This window comes from Carassius gibelio, chromosome A23 (genome assembly GCF_023724105.1).
Source record: "Carassius gibelio isolate Cgi1373 ecotype wild population from Czech Republic chromosome A23, carGib1.2-hapl.c, whole genome shotgun sequence".
Lineage (NCBI taxonomy): Eukaryota > Metazoa > Chordata > Actinopteri > Cypriniformes > Cyprinidae > Carassius > Carassius gibelio.
Window position 1 is genome coordinate 22,799,814 of NC_068393.1, and position 21,229 is coordinate 22,821,042.

At 36.4% G+C, this 21,229-nt stretch overlaps 2 protein-coding genes across 3 annotated transcripts; one reads left to right on the plus strand and one right to left on the minus strand.

The window, feature by feature from the left end:
• Positions 1 to 300: 300 nt before the first annotated feature.
• ccnt1 (cyclin T1) lies at positions 301 to 9,624 on the minus strand. 2 transcript variants are annotated; one of them, XM_052540732.1, is made up of 9 exons: positions 9,349 to 9,622; positions 8,480 to 8,561; positions 8,258 to 8,386; positions 6,422 to 6,482; positions 5,164 to 5,226; positions 5,001 to 5,046; positions 4,605 to 4,768; positions 4,283 to 4,353; positions 301 to 4,083 (listed from the first exon to the last, which is right to left on the minus strand). In XM_052540732.1, exons 1-9 carry the CDS (start codon positions 9,516 to 9,518, stop codon positions 2,842 to 2,844), a joined length of 2,028 nt encoding a protein of 675 aa, XP_052396692.1. In that variant the 5' UTR covers positions 9,519 to 9,622; the 3' UTR covers positions 301 to 2,841. The 2 variants fall into 2 exon arrangements, with proteins under 2 accessions (XP_052396692.1, XP_052396691.1); XM_052540731.1 differs by having other exon boundaries at positions 5,001 to 5,226; positions 9,349 to 9,624.
• A 1,059-nt stretch (positions 9,625 to 10,683) lies between these two features.
• On the plus strand, positions 10,684 to 12,200 carry LOC127944645 (transmembrane protein 18). The gene is made up of 5 exons (XM_052540734.1): positions 10,684 to 10,867; positions 11,031 to 11,148; positions 11,359 to 11,413; positions 11,496 to 11,589; positions 11,717 to 12,200. Exons 1-5 carry the CDS (start codon positions 10,775 to 10,777, stop codon positions 11,810 to 11,812), a joined length of 456 nt encoding a protein of 151 aa, XP_052396694.1. The 5' UTR covers positions 10,684 to 10,774; the 3' UTR covers positions 11,813 to 12,200.
• The last annotated feature ends 9,029 nt before the right edge of the window (positions 12,201 to 21,229 follow it).

Here is a 21,229-nt window from a genome sequence, read left to right on the forward strand (position 1 = left end):
CCTAATTTTAAAAATTAATTTGCACAATGAAAAAACAAGTACAAATCTTAATGCTTCATTACTTTTGCTTCATTATCTTTATGCTTTACTATTTTTATCTAGATTTTGGTGTGAAATATGAAATCTGAATTATGACAATTATAATTCAGGCAATGTTCCATACAAAGGCATCAATAAAACAATAAATCACACATTACAGCTAGACAAAAATCAAGATTTTTGGCAGCTCTTGTGACTTTTTTGTTTTCCCCAGATTTTGGGCTTTTCAACACTCTTTTTTCAGAATGATGTACTAAATAGCCACATGTAACATTCCTTGTTTATTATTGTATCTCTTTATTCCAGCACTGAATTCAAAGGCAAACCATGAGGGTGTTGACATCAGGTGGAAGCAAAACTGGTCAATTTGTTGTATAAAAATCTGAAAAGTGAATTTACTGCAAGAAGCATGAGTAGAACGTCTGTCACATTATTACAATTTACACTGCAATCGGTATAAGAAAAACACCCACAAGTATGTTTCTCATAAAACATTATTGTACATCAACCACATTTATCAAAAGGAACCAAGTTCACAAAAATGCAAACCTCAACTTCTGACAAGAAACACCCCAACAATTCAATTCAAAACCTGAGAGTTCATGTGGTACCACTAAAACACACAAAACAGTATATACATTTGATAAAATGCTATATTCTTGAAACGGAGATACATAGAAAATACAGTGGTGACATGAATTGCATTAGACCCACAGAACGCCTTCTCTTCAGTCTTACTGAACCAAACTAGAAACCAGCAAACACAAAACTAAACCATGATGTTAAACTTTCAAATCCTACTTAGGAACGATAAAAGAAACATGGACAGGAAATGAGGAGTGCATCATATAGGGAATATATGCCAAAACTGCAAAAACTGATTTTTTTTATATATATATAGCTTATAGTGTTTCATATAATTTCACAATGTTCCTGAAATGTTCCTCAGCATCAACAGGCACAATCAGGAAAACAATAAAAGGACGGCAGAATCACTGCTAACATCTTATTAAAAGAACTATAAAGTAAAATTTACTCTGACAGTAAATTCAGATCATTTCATGCTTCCACTTTTTCGTCTGTAAATTGATCAATGAAAGTCATGCCATTAATTCAGAGGACGGTTAGAGAAGTAATCTGCATTATTAACTGCATACAAAAACATGATCAAGCAAGATATATGGAGACAATCTTGTTAAAGGTACAAACTGATTGGCTCAAAACATTTAAGTTCCCACCAGGTGTAATTTCATGAATCAGAGATGGCTTATTGTCATTCCCAAACACAAAAAAAATGATACAAATGTTGATGATACAATTTCAAAAATGGAGGTATTACAAGAAATAAACATGAGCAGTCAGCATTCTTGCCATTCGCTCTCCAAGTGTCGATTTAAGTGTTAACAGACCTTACAAGAGACAGTATATTTAAAGAGACAGTCATCCAATAATGAAGATATTTTGGGGTCCAAACACCATAGACTTTCATTATATGGACAAAAAACATTTTGGGAGAAGAAAGTCATATAGGTTTGGAAAAACATTATGGTGAGCAAATAACAGAATTTATATTTTTTGGTGAACTATCCCTTTAAAGTCAAAAAAATGAAGCTATGATGGATAATAGAACCACTATTTTAATGGGAAACATTTATAAATGCAGACAAAATGAATCTTACACTGTTGTCTTTTTTTCTTTTTTTTTAACCAAAGCAGCATCAAAAAAAGATTAGCTCCACAGAAAACTGGTGGAAAGATGCTTCATTTGGATTGTATTTTAACCCATCACAGATTCATTTTCACTCAAGTTTAAAGGTCATTTAGAAGTCAGTTACATTATAAAATGATGAACAGCCTGTATCGGACAGCTTTTGTGTTCATGATGCTGGGAATAAAAGAATGAAAATGAGTACAAGCTGGGCATACTGTTGTGTATAGTGTATCATATATGAGCATGATATTCTACAACCATTTAAAACAATGACTGCATCTGACTCAATCTAGAACAGTAAATCTAGACGTACTTTGCCGAAATTAGGCATATTCTCGTTTTTGTTTTGTTTTTTTGAAAAAAATGTAAAAATAGTAAATGTTTGAAGAATCAATACAAAAAACACCACAAATATTTACCAAACAAAATCAAAACATTACTTCAGTGACTGTTCATATGTTAGAAACATACATTTTGATGCAAATATTGGGGATTTGTATGTCCATTCTCAAAACATACACGACATATCAAGAAAATACAGACTGGGAAGCAGGTTACAATAGTATAAAAATAAATCCAGATATCGTCTGACGCATTCAAGCAACGACTGCTAATAACTATGGTTTTAAAAGGCTAATAATAAATATCATACTTGATAAAAAAAACATTTATTGTTAGCAATCCATACATTAAACAAAATGTTTTCCTTTTTGCATTCAGTTACACTTTTTTTTAAAGAGGAGAATGGATCCCTCTCATTCAGTAATACATACCTTTAACTCCATTCGACTTCTCTGTTAGCGCCGATATAAAACTGAGCAACATCAAAAATAGTATGTACAATTTTTTTTCAATAAATAACATTTTTGCTTTTTTTTTTTTTTTTTTTGCAATATTTTGATCTATTTTAACATTATTGCCACAGATGTGTGTTGTGAACACACTCGCTCGCACAAAACAAGACAAGTTGAGGGCGAAGATTCACCAGGTACATTTTTTGCTGTATCACTAAGTTAGATGCACAAAAGGAACCCAGGATTCCCAAGACGACTGATTTGATCAGTGTATGTGGACAGATGAGTGAAAGGGGTTTATTTGGGCAGTGGTGGCAGAGGTGGAGGTGGTTCTGAGGGTAAAGGTGGTGCTTGGGTTCCTCCGCGAGCGCTACTGCTATACCGATACTCTCCAAACTGAGAGCGATAGTCAAAGATCTGAGGTTGTGCTGGCTGCACCCCCTGCGCACTGAGCAGCGAGTTCAACATGTCAAACGTGTCCTGGTACTCGTTGGACTGGCTGCCCATATTGTGGCCGTTCGTGTCGGCTTTGTCCAACTTGGAGTGTGAATAGTTTCCCTGATGGTGGAGCGGGGGAAGGATGTCGGAGCCCTGACCCATCGCGTGGGAGGGCACTCCAGGAAGCGTCGGCAACTGAAACGAGTTTCTGGACGATTTGCTGACTTTCGAGGGATGGGTGCCAGAAGACGGATCTGGCAGGTGAGTCCTTTTTCGGGACGAGGATGACGAAGAACTCGTTCTCATAGAGTCACCTGAGATCTTTTTGCTACTTCCTGAAGCGCTGGCAGAACTTGAGTGTTTTTGTGCTGAGGATGAGGAAGAGCCAGTGGTGGAAGAGGAGGAGTGGTGGTGGTGATGGTGATGATGATGGTGATGGTGGTTGGACCGCTCTCGGTGCTTTTCGCGACTTTTCCCATCTTCTCCGGACCCGCTACGCCTTTCTGGAACCCGAATCCGCACTTTAATATCCGACTCGGACCCACGACTGCTGCTACTGCTGCTGTTCCCACCGCTGCCTGATTGGCCTTGCACTGGGAAGCGCATTTTTATGGAACTACGTTCTGTTCGTTCGTCCAGTGGGATCTTCAGGACGATAGGTGAGGGGTTGTTTTGGTCGGAGGAACTAGAGGTGGACTGCTGGTGGTGATGGTGCTTCTCCTTCCTCTGCTGGTTCATGAGGGCCTGGGCGGCAGTGGCATATCCCTGTTTCACACTCGCCTCCATATTCACCAAATTCCGCTTCTGCGCCGCTAGCTCATCTGCATGCTTCACCCGATACTCGCTCAGAGACATCTTAGCAGGTGCGTGAAGCTCATTGGTGGAGGGCTGCTCCTTGGCAGGAGGCTGCCAGTGTTGGGATGAGGGAGCAGCGCTAAGGTCGTCAGCTGAGGAGTCCACGGAGGAAACGGAGGGTGGGGCGGAGAGGCTCATCAGCCCGGCCAATGTAGTGTCGGACGACGCCATGGAGATCATGTTCAAAATAGCTTCTGACTGATCGCCATCTTGCACTTTTGATTTCTTGGTAGTTTGACCTGCAGCCTGAGTCACAACAAACAAGAAAATAAATTATGAAGATGAAATTTGCATGATCAAAACATACTACAGAGGGAACGTTTTTTGGTAAGAAAGAAATAAAAAAAAGACATTATAAAAGATTTATATTTTAATTAAAAGCTGGTCTTTTGAACTTTCTAGTTATAAAAATAAAAATAAATAAAATGAAGGCAAACTGACTTACTTTCCAGTTTCTGATGCGTTTTAAGCGGCTGGGCGTCTTCTCCAAGATCTGCAGGAACTCATGTGTGAGCTCTGTGAAATCATTATCAAAATCGTTAGGACTTGAGGAAAGCACATGTCTCGAAAAATTCATTTAAAAAGCTATATAAATCATTTTCCTGGTAAGACCCAAAAGTGTATTTCAAGGTTACAATGCAGTAAACTGAACTAAATAAACAATGTTTTTAAGCAATGAAACAAACATCATATCCTCATCTAAATATCTAGTATTAAACTTTCCCTGTATTTGATAGCCATTGCCATTTCAAAAGAAAATCACGTACCATCCAACAGCTCAAGGGTCACCGTGGGGTCAACATACTCCCACCAGTGTTTGCCATCTGTGGAAACCGGAATCTCCCAGTTGGACCATTTGCAAGCCAGATGAATACAAACACAAGCTACGATGGGCGGGCTGTACTGCAGGCAGAATGTGGTCAAGTGGAGACTGCAGCAAAAAGAGAACCCATGAACACCAAAAACACATGAGAACAAACAAAAAAACATTTAACAGTATTGTTACGCTACAAACACTAGCATTCAAAAGTAAGGCCTTTACTTCAAAAACAAGTCTTAATTTTAGCTTTTGTAATCTAACTTGTAGAAAAAATGTAGCCTTTGATAAACTGATCAAGCCAGATTACAGTTCTGGTAGTTTACACATCTGAACTTCAACATACCTGTTTGTTGCCATGAAATATGAGGTTTGAGCCAAATCCTTACTCGCTGGAACAACAAAGGGAAGCTCATAATCAAGACGTGAAATCTTTGATCTTGGTGAGCTAGAAGTACCCATAACTGAGCAATACGAAGCACAGTTTATAGTGAGCAGGTGGTTCTCACCTCGCACAAGCTGGGTACACTTGACAACATGTGTGTGGGGATGATCAATGGTGATCTCAAAAGCTGCGAGGAAGAAAGCAGACGAGAGAGGGACTTTTAGTTTTGGATTTGAACAATAATGACTCTTCAGACGTGAAGCCCCCACACACAATTTACGCGATGAGTGAGTGAATCACAAACATGGGTCTTCGTGTACTTGACTGGTGAAATATCTTTGAGCTCCAAGCAAGTGGCCTGTTGGGCGATTTGGTTATACTCAAAATTTTCAAAACAAATGAGCATTATGGGCAACAGAAGCAAACTGGAGGATATTATGTCAGCAGTTGATAACATTATCATCTCCTGATTTAATCTGCTGTAAAACTATTATGCTATTGCACACAGTCCTAAAAAAAGAATAGATATTCACAGCAACAATTTCATAACAATGAGAGAGATTTGAAGACTAAATGCCACTGAAGATAAAACAGTGTTTCTGCGCATCTTATGAAAACAGATAAAAAAAAATGTTAAGACCAAGTAAAGACAATTTTAAGAAAACTGAAAGAATTAAAAAAAATTATATGGCCAATAATGTAAAAGTCTTGAGTTAACAATACTTCAGACTTTTAAAAAAATTATATAAATATCCATTTACATTTATTTAAAAAAAATGCTTGTATAGCTCCACTTTCGACCAGTAGAATATGAAAATAAATTTTTACTGTACCTTCCGCTATTCGTTTTTTGCAGGGCATGCAACATTTAATGCCATGACTTATGAATCTATTCTGCTTCAATTTAAGACAATTTTTGGGCTTTTTTGTGGAAAGGTGAATCACGACTTTTTAAGACATGCAGAAACACTGTATAACAGTTTTAGTTGACAGAGTCTACTAAATATACATAAAAAGATGAATTAAGATTTAAGCAGATTGAGGTTGGCACTTGGTACTGATACTGCAGAAAAAAAATTGCAATGTTAAGTTTTTTTTTTAATTTAATACCAGAAGTTTTGACATTTCCAGTGGACTCGAGATATACTAAGATTGACCCACAAAACTGACAGCACTGTGAAACCACACACAGGAAGGGTGCACTGCCAGATTGACATGGAAATAAAAATGAAAAAGGTTACAGTAGTGTGACTTTTAAAGAAGAGCTTATAATAGTCCTGTCGACTCCTGGGGATTAGCAGTGAATGAGAGTGAATGTGGTTATTCGGTGCATCTCTCTAGTATGGTGATTCACTGACCCATTCTTGCCCTTCCAAACTTACCCAGGGTCTGGAGTATAATGCTCTCAAGAATGACCAGGTCTTGGGCTTGTTGCAGGTATGTCTGAGATTGAGAGGACAGGCAGGTTACTCACATGGTCTCTTGGTCATGACTACATGCTCACTCGTTCAGATCAAATTATTATGACCCTCTTTTTGCACCAAGCCAATCACCTTATCATACAAGCTATGCCCTTTCAATTCATTAACATCATAGTTAGTGAAGACTACGACAACAGATAAAGACTGAAGAAAGTTTACACACATCCAACCTAAGAGGAAAAAAAAATGAGATCAATGCAGCAGAAAATATAGAAATATGTGGATTACACAACCTGTTCAAAAAAAAAGAAATGTTATAGTTGATGCTGTGGTTCAGCTGCTTGTGATTACATTTGATATTTTAGATTAAGGCTGGTTCACACGGCAGGATAATTAGGCCAATTTTAGCCCCGAATCACCCCTTCCGACAATCTTAGGATGCTCCGACTATCGTAAAATAATCTGATCAAATATTCCTGCCGTGTGTGGTGTGTTAAGACTGCTCTCCTCTGCTCGGAAGGATGTCGGGACCGCCCCGATCTCAAATCGGGGATATCCAACATGTTAGATTTATTTGGCCCGATTTCTTCTCGTGTGTGGTGTCCCCCGAGGACAAACGATCACGCAGCCTGTGGACTGTGGCGTGTAGCCAATCAGAAAGCGAGGTGACGAGGCGGTGAGGAAGTACCGGGAAACAGAAACAAAACAGCCGACGGCATGGCGCACCAGAAAGTCCGGTGGACGTTGGAGATGGAGGACCAACTCATCGACCTGTGGCAACACCGTGAATGTTTGTACAACGTTTCGTGTAAAGAATATCATAACCGAAATTAAAATTAAAAACAAAGCACAAACTATGGCCACTGCATCCTCTTCTTCCGCCATGATTGTTTACTCTGAAGTCACGTTTGATCTCGAGGGATTTTGCGAGATTTCCCATCTGACCTGGGAATGCTCAGGAGTCAAATCGGTTCGTGTGTGATGTGTTGATTTTGCCGTGTGGCTGCACACCACACACTGTACGACCAAAACTGTTAGACCCGTGATTTTTTATCGCCGTGTGTGGGGTCTCTCAGGTTTGGAAAATCGGCCAACAATTTTAAAATCGTCCCGTGTGAACCAGGCGTTAGTTGATGCAAATACTGATCTGACATCAGTTATAAAGTGAGAGTGGAGAATTTTTGTCAAGCCAAAATATTACAGACAAAAAATAAAAGCTTTTATGTTTCTCAAAAAACTGAAATCCCACTATTCATTGAGGACACTGGAAAGTGAACTATTTCTTTATGGAATTATTCCTTTTATTTACTCTCCCTCGTGTCATTTCAGACCTGTATGACTTCAGTGGAACATAAAAGAAGATATCTGAGAAATATCTCAGTAGTTTTTTGTTCATACAATGGAGGTCTGTGGTAAGCTGTTTGATTACCAACATGCCTGCATCAAAATATCTTGTATGTTCCACAAAAGTAACAATAGCCGCTTTTCCACTATCGGGCCAGTCCAAGCCAGTGCTTTAAACGGGCCAAATACCCTCGGACCTGTAGCACAGAGGCCAAAATTGCATTTGGACCGCGTGGCTAATGTTATACAGGTTTGAAATGACATGAGAGTAAATGACGACAGATTTTTCTATTTTAGGGTGAACTATCCCTTTAAGAAATAGTTCAAAACAATATATAGATATGGTCAAGAAGAACTGAACTCTAATAAGTTCCATTTAAACAAAGTATGTGAAACCAGTGACTCTCACATATGGTTTAAAGGCCATGTCATATAGATACTATCATTACTTACATCACTCCTGGTATCTGGTGATGGGTCCTGAGGATTGAGACACGCATGGGTCACCTTAATCACATGCTCTAGCTTGCGGGGCTGTTCTTCCACTTTCGCGGCTAAAAAGAGAGCTGCAGGAGCAATCACCTGCACAGCACATGACAGAAACAGAGAGGTTAGAGTCCCGTCCAATGCTGCCAACTGTTTTATAAAAAGCGTGTGGAAGAATAAAGGACATACATTCCGGTGGAAGCGAGTGAAGGACTGGATCATGTAGAACCGATGCATATACACAATGGCAGTGTTAATTGTAAGTTGAGACCTAATAGTACAAAGTTAAGGATTGCAACATTAAAAGCATTTAAGAAAAACAACTCAACTCAACAACCTCAGTATTTCTAAATTATAGTAACTAGTATTGATATTTAAGAGAGCATGTCCAGCCAAAATTTATTGAGCAACATGTTGCATATTTTTATTCAATTTTTGTATTTTAAATAATTAGAGGTACTACCGTTTAATTGTAGACACATTAGCACCATTATTCAATTGTAAAAGTGAAAGCACTTATTCCTACCAAAAGAAAAATAATTTAACTACTTTCTTTTAATCTATGGAACATCATTAACCTAAAATAAAACCTATTATGGACGTTATATATTCTGATACTGTTTTAGAACTTATATCAAGCTGGGCAAGTCCAAATATGTTTAAATAAAACTAACGGATATATGTTTGGAATGGCATAAATATCATATAAATCTAACACTAAAGTGTAAACAAATGGTATAATGAAGAAAATTGTGGAAAATGGAGAGTGGGAATGGCAGTGACACCGGCTGCGCTATTGTTCAGCAGGAAAGACACCTCCAGCTAGGCCCTGCGGCCTAAACTAAACCAACAAAAAATAAAACACAAAACGGGGACAGAAATATTTTATTCCGTTCGCCTTAATCCACAAGTTTCACAACACAAAAGGCGTGTTTACTGGTAGAGCTGTTTCAGGTCATTATAATGCTGAAACTCAACACCACACAGGCCGCCCGAACCGGCGTCAGACTCCTCAGAGCAGCTGCCGAGAACGACGCCTCACAAACTGAAAAAGATACACGTTGAGCCGCTGTCCCATGTCCTGCAGCAGGTTAGCAGCTTGCTGTCGGTACGAGAGCTCTTTGTCGGGATCAAGTCCCGCTCGGCGAGATGGGCTGTTTTCGATTTGTTCGCGCGTGAAGTACCATTTATTGTTATTTAGCGAAAGCGAAGGGAACGAAGCCGCCATTACTGAGAAGGACAATGTTTTAAAATCTCACTGCGTCACAGGAAGCGCGTCATCGCCGGCTGGAATGCGACTGCGGTACCATTTGACCTTAACCCGTTCAGAACTGAATTGTGTTCCACGGACACAAAATGATCTTTATTTCTTCTCCAAATGCATCCATAAATTACAGTTAATCATTTATTAATTTATATTTATGCCGATTACAAATACCCAGATATAAGGATATGCTATTTCAAGAAAAGTAAATTATACATAAATACATAAATTATACATTCATGCAAAATCATTTTAGATTCAGCTTGGTTTAAAAAAAAAAAAAGTAAATTATTTTCTTAAAAAAAAAAAAAAAGAATTAACAGACCACCGAGCACACAACTTTGAAACGAGTTATATATATATATAATTGAATATCAAACACACAATACCAAAAATATTATAAGATGGCATTAAATTTACAATCAACTTATTCAACATTATAAACGCATCATGGGCACCAAAGTCCCTTTAAGACTAGTCTTTTCTAGTTTTAATTGTTTTTAAGCTTTTAAATACTAGTGAATAATAAAATAATAAAATGAAATGAAATAAAAATAAATACATAATAAAAATATCAGCACAGTCTCAAAAGAATTAATTCTAACCTCCCAAACACACACATACAACTTTCATATCCATAAGTACAAAATTACTACGAATATAAATATTATAATACATTACATTAAAATATATTTACAATAAATTATGTATTTTTTCAACTAAATCCAACAATATCCCAGTTTTTTATTTTTCATTTCTGATAGAGCGTTTGGATATTGTATCAGATTTATTGAAGCATATATACAAATATATCAGCTGTATTTACATTTTCTTTGACATTTAATAGTACCATTTTCTGTAAGTGTTTATGTGTGATAATCACACATTCTTGCATTTTAATTTTGTAAGTGGGTTGAGCATCACAATCCAACCTTGTTATAAATACAGGATTCCATGTGACGTTTATTTAGAATTTTTGATTGTTCTTTTTTTTTTTTGTTCCTTTTAACCCGATGCGGGTATTTAAAACATCTATTTTTATTTCAAACCCACTCTTAAAATTTTGTTTAAGTAATAATAATGGATATGTAACAACAATAAACTTGCACGTCAGCATCAACTGATGTCGCCATCCAGTGGTGAACCTAGAGAGAAAGAAAGTGACGAATGCGGAAGTGTTTTTGTTGCGTGTGGTTTAGCTCTGCGTGCAGTCAAATAAAATGACCGAGACCAAAGCTAAAAATATCAGCGCCATTCCAATCGATGGATTCAGCAATGTTCGCATCACATCATTATGGAGCTTTCTACAGTCTGTAAGTTTACAGCAACATTACATTCTCTTTTTAAGGTTCACATAAGGCTAATCCAGTTTCTTGGTTATTTTTCATGCAGGCCACGTAGATTAAGTGAAGAAAACTTATTTTATTTTTTTGTACCTAAGAAGAACTAGTAATAATCTTGTGAACTGGTTTCCAGGTTGACTGGTCTGAACCCTGGCTGATGGGTCTGCTGGTCTTTCACGTCTTGTGTTTTGCTTTCACCATTCTGTCCTGCAAATGCTACCGCCTACAGATCTGTCATTTTCTCCTGATGGGTGAGTTTTTGCATCGAAAAAAATGCTTTCAGGGTAAACGTATAGAATTTAGAATGGAAAAACAAAGCATTAATTTTCTGAGAAGATTCCATTACAACAAACACAATGTGTTTTCTGAATTGTGAAGGCATTCTAAATATAAGTTATATTTAATTATAGTAAAAGTTAATTATAGATTTACCAGATGACATATTATTTAATCTTTTGCAGTTGCAATGGTTTACAGTGCAGAATACCTGAACGAGCTGGCAGCAATGAATTGGAGGTGATTATATCCCCATCATAACCCCCTGTTATGATTTTACGTTTACTTTGTTATACTAAATGTGACTGCATTTTGTTTTTAGGTCTTTTTCAAAGTTCCAATACTTTGATTCAAAAGGAATGTTCATATCACTAGTATACTCAGTTCCGCTCTTGCTCAACACTGTTGTTATTGTGGTAAGGTTTTTTTTTCTTTTAGAATAGTCTTCCCTAATATATAACACTCATATGTATTCCATCTGATTCTTTTTAAAGAGCAAGTTAATTTTTCTCATTTGATTTAAGCTCAGTTTTTGTGTTTTAGGCTGTGTGGGTGTGGAGGACCTTCTCAACCATGACAGAATTGAAGATACGGCAGTTAAAAAGAAAAGCATCAAGAGAGAGCAAGAAAATGCAATAGAAGACATGAACAGGATGTGCTCCATAATGTGCAGTGGTGGAGTGCAGATCTAGTGAAAGAAAAGACTGTTTAGTACAGGGTGATCATTAGGAAATATGTGGTGCGACGGTTCTTAAGTGTTTTTTCAGACTGCTTATGGCCGATAACTCCATCTGCTAGCAGATACTCAATGGAACATGTGATTTTTATAAAATCACAATTTTATGGAATCTGTTGGGAAAAGCCATCAACTGTATAATGCAACTGCTTTGTGTACATATTGACCATTCCAGAGCTCAATATTGCTTATTTGTCTGTTGTTAACACTGAATGGATAAAACCTGTTTCTGTGTGTTGAACATGTAAAATTAGTATTTATGCCAGTAAAATAAATTGTTGTTGTTTTTTTTATAGATATCAGTGTGAATATATTCCAGTGTTACATCAAAGACTGAAATGCACAACACCTTAACTCTAAGACCACATTGAAAATACATTTTATTTAGATCAATTATATGTGACCCTGGACCATGTCATAAAGGTCAACCAAAAAAACCTTTACTCCCCCAAAAACTTTCCAAGATGTGGATTCACGAGTTCACGCTTACATATAGCAGAGGTATGGTATGCGTATTTTGTGTGCTGTTTGAGCCCGGGAATGGCCTGAACCCTTCCCCGTCTAGTTGTAGAGTGAACTTGAATTGGGGAGATGGGGTGGAGGAAGGATGGTGATAAACCATCAATGGATAAAGGTAAGTCAGCTGTATTTATACTATGGAATTGATTGTGGTCCACCTGTGTTGATTAGGCTAAGTATCTGATGCGTTCCTTCCGAACCTTGTTACTAAAACATCATTTATTTTGTTTCTTCATCGGAACAGATATGAAGAAATTTAGCTTTATATCACTTGCTCACCAATGGATCCTCTGCAGTGAATGGGTGCCGTCAGAATGAGAGTCCATAAAAACATCACAATAATCCACATGACTCCAGTCCATCATTAACATCTTGTGCTAAATTCCATGTTCGTAAGAAACAAGTTCATCATTGATGTATTTTAATATCAAACCATTGCCTTCATCTAAAATACAAGTCCATAATTCATAATAATGATTTATCCAGTAAAAGAGTCCATCTCCAGTTGTCCTCTCACATCAAAACCCACAGACATATTTGTCTAGAACTGTTTTGGTTTATGAAGAGTGCTTGATCTGTGCACATTTCTCCCCTGATTCAGAATATATATATATTTTTGTGCTAGAGGTACTATTATGGATAGAAGACACATTTTTAACCAGATGCAACAGTTTGAAGTTAAAAATGTCTTAATGGTTGATTTGTTTCTTACAAACGTATCTTTTCTCTTTACAAGATGATAATTGATGGACTGGAGTTGAGTGTGTTACTTGTGGATTATTGTGATTTTTTTATCAGTTGTTTGGACTCTCATTCTGACGGCACCCATTCACTGCAGAGGATTCATCGGTGAGCATGTGATCGAATGCTACTTTCCTCCAAATCTGTTCCAATGAAGAAACAAACTCATCTACATCCTGCAAAGCCTGAGGATGAGTACATTTTCAACAAAATATCATTTGTCAACTATTCCTTTAATATTTTAATGTTAATATTTATACATTAAGACTCGTTAATTTTCACACAAATTATTATGAATATAATATCATTTGCAATGAAAAAAGTATTAAATTAGAAAAAAGGTAAAAGAGAAGATTTTTTTTAAACAAAATATCTTCCTTTAACCAGTAGAGGGGGCAGTACACCAATTCCCCAGGGTTTCGTGTAGTCCATAAATGTTGCAATGCACCCTATAAGGTCAGAGTCACATGCATGCGTGCATAATTAGACTATTATAAGTAGCTTTGAAGAGCTCAGGATTATACAATTCATTGAAGTGATGCTCAAAATGCAAAGCTAATCATTATGAAAATCATCTGGCCTGAAGAGGATTTAGATTTTTTTGATGTGCAATGATGGTGATTTAGATTGCGGCTATCAGGTATCATGCTTCACTTACGCAGTCTTGAGATCTTAACCTGAAACCAACAGTGGCAAAACTTCAAAGTCACTACCGTCCTCCCGAGTCAGTAAAATGAAATCATATATCACAGGATTACTGAGTTTTCATTCTTCATTCCCTTTTTGCCTCTCTACGGGACAGTGAAAGGAGCCGAAATCCAGCTGTGGATTCCAAAATGTATTCTGTTTCATATCGGTGTGATGTTACATGATATCTTTTTTTATGGAAAGTTGTAATGCTAACAATCCTCCTCAAGGGTCTGTTTCATTGTGAGTGAGTTGTGGTGGAGCCAGGCTTTGGCCCAGCATTTCTGTTTCATGTGAGTTTTCAATTGGTCTTCATGCCAATTCTATAGTCAAACCACAAGAACCATGTTACGCAGGAACCATCTGAAATAGGTGCTTTGTACTTTCTTGGAAAGCTTTCTGCTTTCTGGAAAGGCCTGTTTTCTGAACACGTAAGAGAATGATAAATGAGTTTCAGGATGTCCGAGGATGTGTGGTTTTCTGACACAAGTGAAACCTCCTGTTGCTTTGTTTAGAACATCCTTTCATTTCAATACCTTCATGGTACGAAAATGAGGCAAAATGATTAAATCGACAAGATATTAGTCTTCAAACATAATCGAGGAGCTATGTTTATCAAAAAACAAGAGAAAAAAAACCCCATTAAGTTAAAATAATGACAACATTTATGTGTAATGTATAGTTATATTCTTTTGTAATGTACAACTATGTTCTTTATTGTATGCGTCATTCAAACATGATGGTGATACTAAATCTTCTTTCTCCACATTTGTGGATTACTCTGTTTTAAAGGGTCTCACATGCAGCATCTGCAAACTATCCAACTACAAACTCCTGGCGCTCACCATCGCTAAGAAGGCAAGTTAAAACTACAAAGAAAGAATACATATTCTCACTTTCCACTTTAATATTTCCTTCAACTTCATGCTTTTTCTCAGCCTCTCCAAGGTGACAGAAAAAAGTTCAAATTCTGGATAAATTGTGTAACATTAATGCCACATTCAGTGCCACATGCTCACTGGTGGATCAGGAACATTTAAGTTAAAAAGCGTTCATCTGTAATACTTTATTAGATATTTTTTATTAGAAGATTTGTGGTTCTGTTCATATCCACCTTTTAGCTAATGAACATGAACATTCACATGTTAATGGTTAGTGACGGTTTTTGGTCACAGGACATGCAGGTAAGCAAATATATTATTTAATCCTTTTTATTAGTTTTAATTTCTAAATTATATACACATTTTATTTCATACTTTTTTATTCTTTAATTGATTAGCTTTTCATTAACTCTCGACCCCCAGTGTGAGAAACGCTATCCTAATGTATTACTAGCCCAAGCCAGCTCAACCTATTTTGCTGGTCTTAACAGGTTTATCTGACCCCGACCAGCTCTAAAGTACCTAAACCACTTTAAAACCAGCCAATAAACTAGTACGGAAACTAACATGCAAACCAGCTTAAGCTTAAGCTATTTTTTTCAGCAGGAAATTTCCCTTGTGCCTCAGACTTAGCAAGTAATCATGGCTGTGATGTAAATGTGTCACATAAACAACACCGTACTCAAGTGTTTTAAAACGTTCAGCACTGATTTAAATACCTTTCTGGTGAGTGTCTAAGAATAAAATTGAGTACAGTGAATTGTTCAAATGGTCAGATGCATGTAAATGTTTACAGCAAGCGCGACAAAAATAAGTTTCTGTCTTTATGCCTTATGGTTTACTGTAAACGTATCACTGCTATCGATGGCTTCTGGGATGGTTCAGCTGAAGTCTATCAGCTCAGAAGAGCAGTGGTGCTGCTTGTCAAGGAGGTCCTATAAGAGCTAATCAGAGGTCTTATGCTTTTCCCAGCACCTCTGACGTTGACTGCATCACACTTCTGCCCAATCACGTGACCCATGTGCTATGTTTTCCCATCATGTTAGTGCGATTCTTCCAGAGAAACCGGAGATGGCACACACACACTTAGACACACGTGCGGTCTAGACGTCAGAAACCTATTAATGATTTCCTAGAAAGCATCACAAACACCATTGTTGCGTAATATTGGTTTGACTGGCAGCGTTTATGTCGAGGTTTCTGATGCCTGGCTACAGAATATCTGATCTTCACTAATAATCAAGGAAGTACCATGGTACTAACAGGAACTGCGCTGCCGCACAGCACTTATCGTAATGTAAGGGATATGTTGACTTATAGGAAATGATGACAGTGATTACAAATACGCCCTGATCTTCCAGAAAGCAGGAATTTCTTTTCATTCTGAGGCTGATGACTAAAAAATGGATAGATGGATGTATGAATGGATATAGTTACATTACAAGGAAAGGAGATTAGCCATTACATAGAGATATTACAGATAAGGCAGACAGTTTGTTTGCAGCAGTAATTGTATCAAGTCAACGTTTTATTTAATTGAATTGTTTCTGTGAAGTGCATTGTAATGTCATGACACCATCAAACAATACATGCTGGGTCACAACAGCTAGAGCTTTACATTTTCTGAAGAAAACATGAGTCACTTCACATTTAATACACAGTAATAAACATTTCTTATTGTTATCAGTGTTTAATGTTTTTGTGGGAAAAAAGCATTTATTTGAAATAGTTTTATTCCCCCGATGTTATATATGCCTGTACTGTCACTTTTGATCAATTTAAAGCTTGCTTGTTGAATGAAAGTTTTAATTTATTTAAAAAATATATTAATGATCAATTTATTGAACGGTAGTATTTAGTCTTGCATGTACAATACAAAAAAAATAGAGAGAATATTATGATACAATAATACATGTAGGGATGTGCTAAGAAGAATGAATATATGGAATGAGGTATGCATGATACAGGACTTTTACATATTAAAAATATAAATATTAAATCTGATATGAAAAATAATGGATTGCACGAGTGGATATAAAAAGGTATGATTCATGTATGCCAGGAACCGTTAAAAGGTTTTTTTTTTTTTTTTTTTTTTTTTTTTTTTTTTTAAGAACTGTATCATTTTATTCAGCTTGGATCCATAAAATTGATCAAAAGTGATGGTCAAGAAATGTATAATGTTACAAAAGATTTATATTTCTAATAAATGCTTTTCTTTTGAACTTTTTATTCATCAAAAAAGAATCATGGTTTCCACAAATAAAATTGCCCAGCACAACTGTTTCAACATATGAATGCAGTCTTCTTGCCATCTAACCAAAAATCTTACAGACCCCAAACTTTTGAAGGGTAGTGTATGTGACAAAAATGAAAAGAAAACACTGCAAAATGGATTTTGGGGGGCCAGTAATGTCTGCCTTTTATGCCTAAACTTTATTTAGACCTTCTTAACTTTGGGAGAGGCTATAAAAGGATTTATTTTCTATCAGGGAGGATGAAACAGAACATTCCAGAGCCAAACAGATATCTACAACTTGTTTTTCTCTGTTTTGTCTCCTCAAGCCAGTGAAGATCATTCCAATGTTGTTTTTATCAGGAAGACATGCGGTTGACATGGGTGTGTGAAGTATCCTCTGCTTTCGAGCAGATGGGAGGGTAGAAGGTGGGTATGTCTGTCTTTTCCCAAAAATCTGGCCACTCGATGACCTATGGCTTGACCTTCTCTCCTACGCCTCCCTATACCATCTCTTTCTCTGCCCTGCATCATGTTAAAGGGCAGAGTGTCTTCCAGCCCCCAGAAAGCATAATTAGAGATGGCGGAGGATTCTCTCTGACGGGACGGTATTGTGTGTAGGCTGACTGCGTGTGTGATATCTTTGAGGAGAACACTTTAGTGGGTGTCTCCATTTGCACTTTAAAGGCTTAAGAAGGGACGCTAATGACACTGCTTCTGTGCAACAATACACGCGGATGCACATGTACACACTTATGTTGTTCAAACAAGTAAGACAAGATGGGTCTTCATTCAACCCGAAGAGCAAAGCATGCTGTCATTATAACAGATTATCATCCTACGCTACAGAAGTATTCTAAAAGAGAGACAAAAAAGTCCAGAAAAATTAAATGAGAGAAAAAAGGAGAGGGATTGACAGATGTGCTGAGCAGCAACAGGTGCCAACATCATGGTTAAAGAAAACTAAATAACAAAAAAACAAATATGTGTATAAATTTAACATTACGACTAGACAAAAAAATGAAATAAAAATACAGTCATTTAATACAGTTTTTTAATTTAGAAAAGGAATAATGTAGCAATTTTGGCTAAAAATCTACTCACTCTTAGGTGTTCCAAAATGTAGATGAGTTAGTTTCATCATCAGAACAAATTTGGAGAAATGTAGCATTACATCCTCTGCAGTGAATGGGTGCCGTCCAAACAGCTGATAAAAACATCACAATAATACACAAGTAACCCCCACAACACCAGTCCATCAATTAATGTTTTGTGTTGTAAACTTATTTGTGTTTGTAAGAAAAAAAAAATCATATTTAAGGCATTTAACTTTAAATCTTTGCTTCTGGCCATAATATGAGTTCTCTACTATTATATTGCTTTCTTCATTAAAAAAGTTGTCTCATCTGAATCAGGATAGAAATCAAGCACCGTTTACAAGTGACAACAGTCCAATTCAGTCTGCACCCATTCACTGCAGATGATCCACTGGTGAGCAAGCGATGTACAGTAACGCTTCATTTCTCCAAATCTGTTCCATGCAGTATAATTTAATCTTGATCCATTCAGATATATAGATGCATTTATATTTTAACAAGGGGATCCCTCCCAGGTATCAATCTTATTTGAGGGTCTTTAGCATCAACATTTTGAAAAACTGTTGTAAAATTTGAAAAAAGTGTTCTTGATATAAAACAAATTATTTTTGGATTTTTCATTCAAACAAGCAATTAATTAGCTATGACTTTGAGGACTTTGAGGAAAACGTCTAGCCGAGGATTTGAGTGTGTAATATAGTAAGTGTTAAAACCCCACTGTCTGATTGTTTAAGCTTTATCTGCTCTTATTTCTTCAGACCTGAGCCTTTTGTGGATATAGAGATGTCTAAATCATTTTCACTGTCAAGACGTTATCAAGACCATATGAGGTAATCTAGTGAACACACGCTGAAAATAACTCACATCATTCAATCATTTAATATGGTTGTAAATCCATATTTCTCTATGCCATCAAACAATAAGTCTAAGCTGTTCATGTTTTCAGTAGCTCCCCATCTGTCTGGTTAGCCAATCTGCATTTCAGTAATGACTGAAATGATCACAGGTTTTGTGCAACATCTTCATTGAACGTTGCTTTAATGTTATGACAGAAGCAGGCTGCGTTTATGCAAAAACAAAACAAGATCTTTAATTAATATGCAACCAGGGTTGAAAAATAAAACAGTGGTTCAGGAACTGGGGTAAATGTTATACGAGCATTAATAATATATATATATATATATATATATATATATATATATATATATATATATATATATATATATATATATATATATATATATATATATATATAAAGTGGTATATATAAAGGATTCATGTTAAAGTATTTCTTTCTAAATCGGTGAGTAACAATTTATATTTTCAGCTCTCAATCTTGATATCTAAATATCTCAGCATAACGGTTGTAGGATGCTATAAGACACCATCTGCTTATAGTAGTGCACCCCCTTCTTTATTCCAGCTCTTTTCAGATCTTAATTAAAAATTGGTAGTTCTTGGTGACTTAAATTGGAATTTGTTGCATTCACCAACTGATGAATTTACAATCTACTGCAATGCGTTGAATCTTTTTCAGATTGTTGACAGTCCCACTAGACCAAATCCAAAATGTCCAATTTTAACAATTGTTAAATCCATATTTGTTAATGACATCAGTGACCACTGTCTTCACAACGGTTAGAAACAAAAATGCCTAAAACCAAACCACGCATCATAACCAAGCGTGACTAAAATATTTCTCAAAACAAAGGTTCAATTTGAATAATTTGGAGTCTTTTATGTTAGTTTTTCTGCTTTAGTGAACAATCCTGTCCCCTTAAAAAGGCACAGGGTAAAGGGTCGGAATAATGCATGGTTTTCTCTTCTCTTATCAAATATGCTTCACGAGCGCAATCTGGCATGGACAAAAGCTAGGAAAAAAATTATTTAAATTCAGATTGGCTTGATTTCAGACAACTGCGCAACGCATGCACGGTTGCAGTCAGAAAAGCTAAAGCTGAGCATTTCCTCATACAAACATCAAACAATCTTAACAATTCATCAACAGTTTGGAAAACTGTTAAATCATTAACTGAAAATAATAAATGTATATAACTTCCATCATGTATTATGAAGGGCTCTCATTGATAAAATAAAAATTGTTTAAATTAACACTTCATAGCTTCTGCTTTTTGTTTGATTCAATTAATGGTGCTCATGTAAACCTGTCTGTCAGTTAGAGTTTCGTGTCTAGTCAATTATTCAACTTTTCACTAAATGTAATCTCTGAGGTGTGCAAAGTCCTTAAATCTTTAGATGCTTCAAAATGGGCATGTCCTGTTAAATTGGAACCTTACTTTTGAAATCTAGCAACTGATTTTATTGCCTCTGACTTATGTTTTTTAACTTTCTCTTGACTTCAGTGAAATTCCACTTATATGGAAATCAGCTTTTATTTTTCACGTGTTTAAAAGCAAGCTCTACACTCCCAAATAATTACCGGCTGAATTTCCAAACTGTCTGTCCTGGCCAAAGCCCTTGAAACATCTGTTAACGATTAATTGAAGGACTTTCTTTCTGTTAATAATATCCTGTCTGATTTTCAATCTGGTTTTATAAAACAACATAGCACAATTACAACAGCCTTAAAGGTACTCAATTATTTTGTTGAATCTGTTGATAACATGAAATGCTATTGGTTGGTTTAATGACTATGAAATGCTATTGGTTGGTTTAATGACTATAAATTCAGTGCACACAGACTGAAGTAGTTTAAGTATTTGGTTCTTTTAATTCTGATGTTGGCTCACATTTAAAGCTGCAGTAGGTAACCTTTATAAAATATATTTTTACACATATTTGTTAAACCTGTCATTATGTCCTGACAGTAGAATATGAGACAGATAATCTGTGAAAAAAATCAAGCTCCTCTGGCTCCTCTCAGTGGTCCTATTGCCATTTGCAGAAATTCATCTGCTACCGGTAAGAAACAACCAATCAGAAATGCGGTCCGTAACTTTGTTTGTGTTCAAAATGTAGAAAAATGTATATAATAAGTGAGTACACCATGAATCCATTTTCCAAACCGTGTTTTTAGCTTGTCCTGAATCACTAGGGTATACCTATAATAAGTGTTTATATTCGGACTATTTTAGATTGCTTCAGGGGTACCGCGGCGGAGTAATCCAGTACCTTTGTGATTCTTCATAGACATAAACA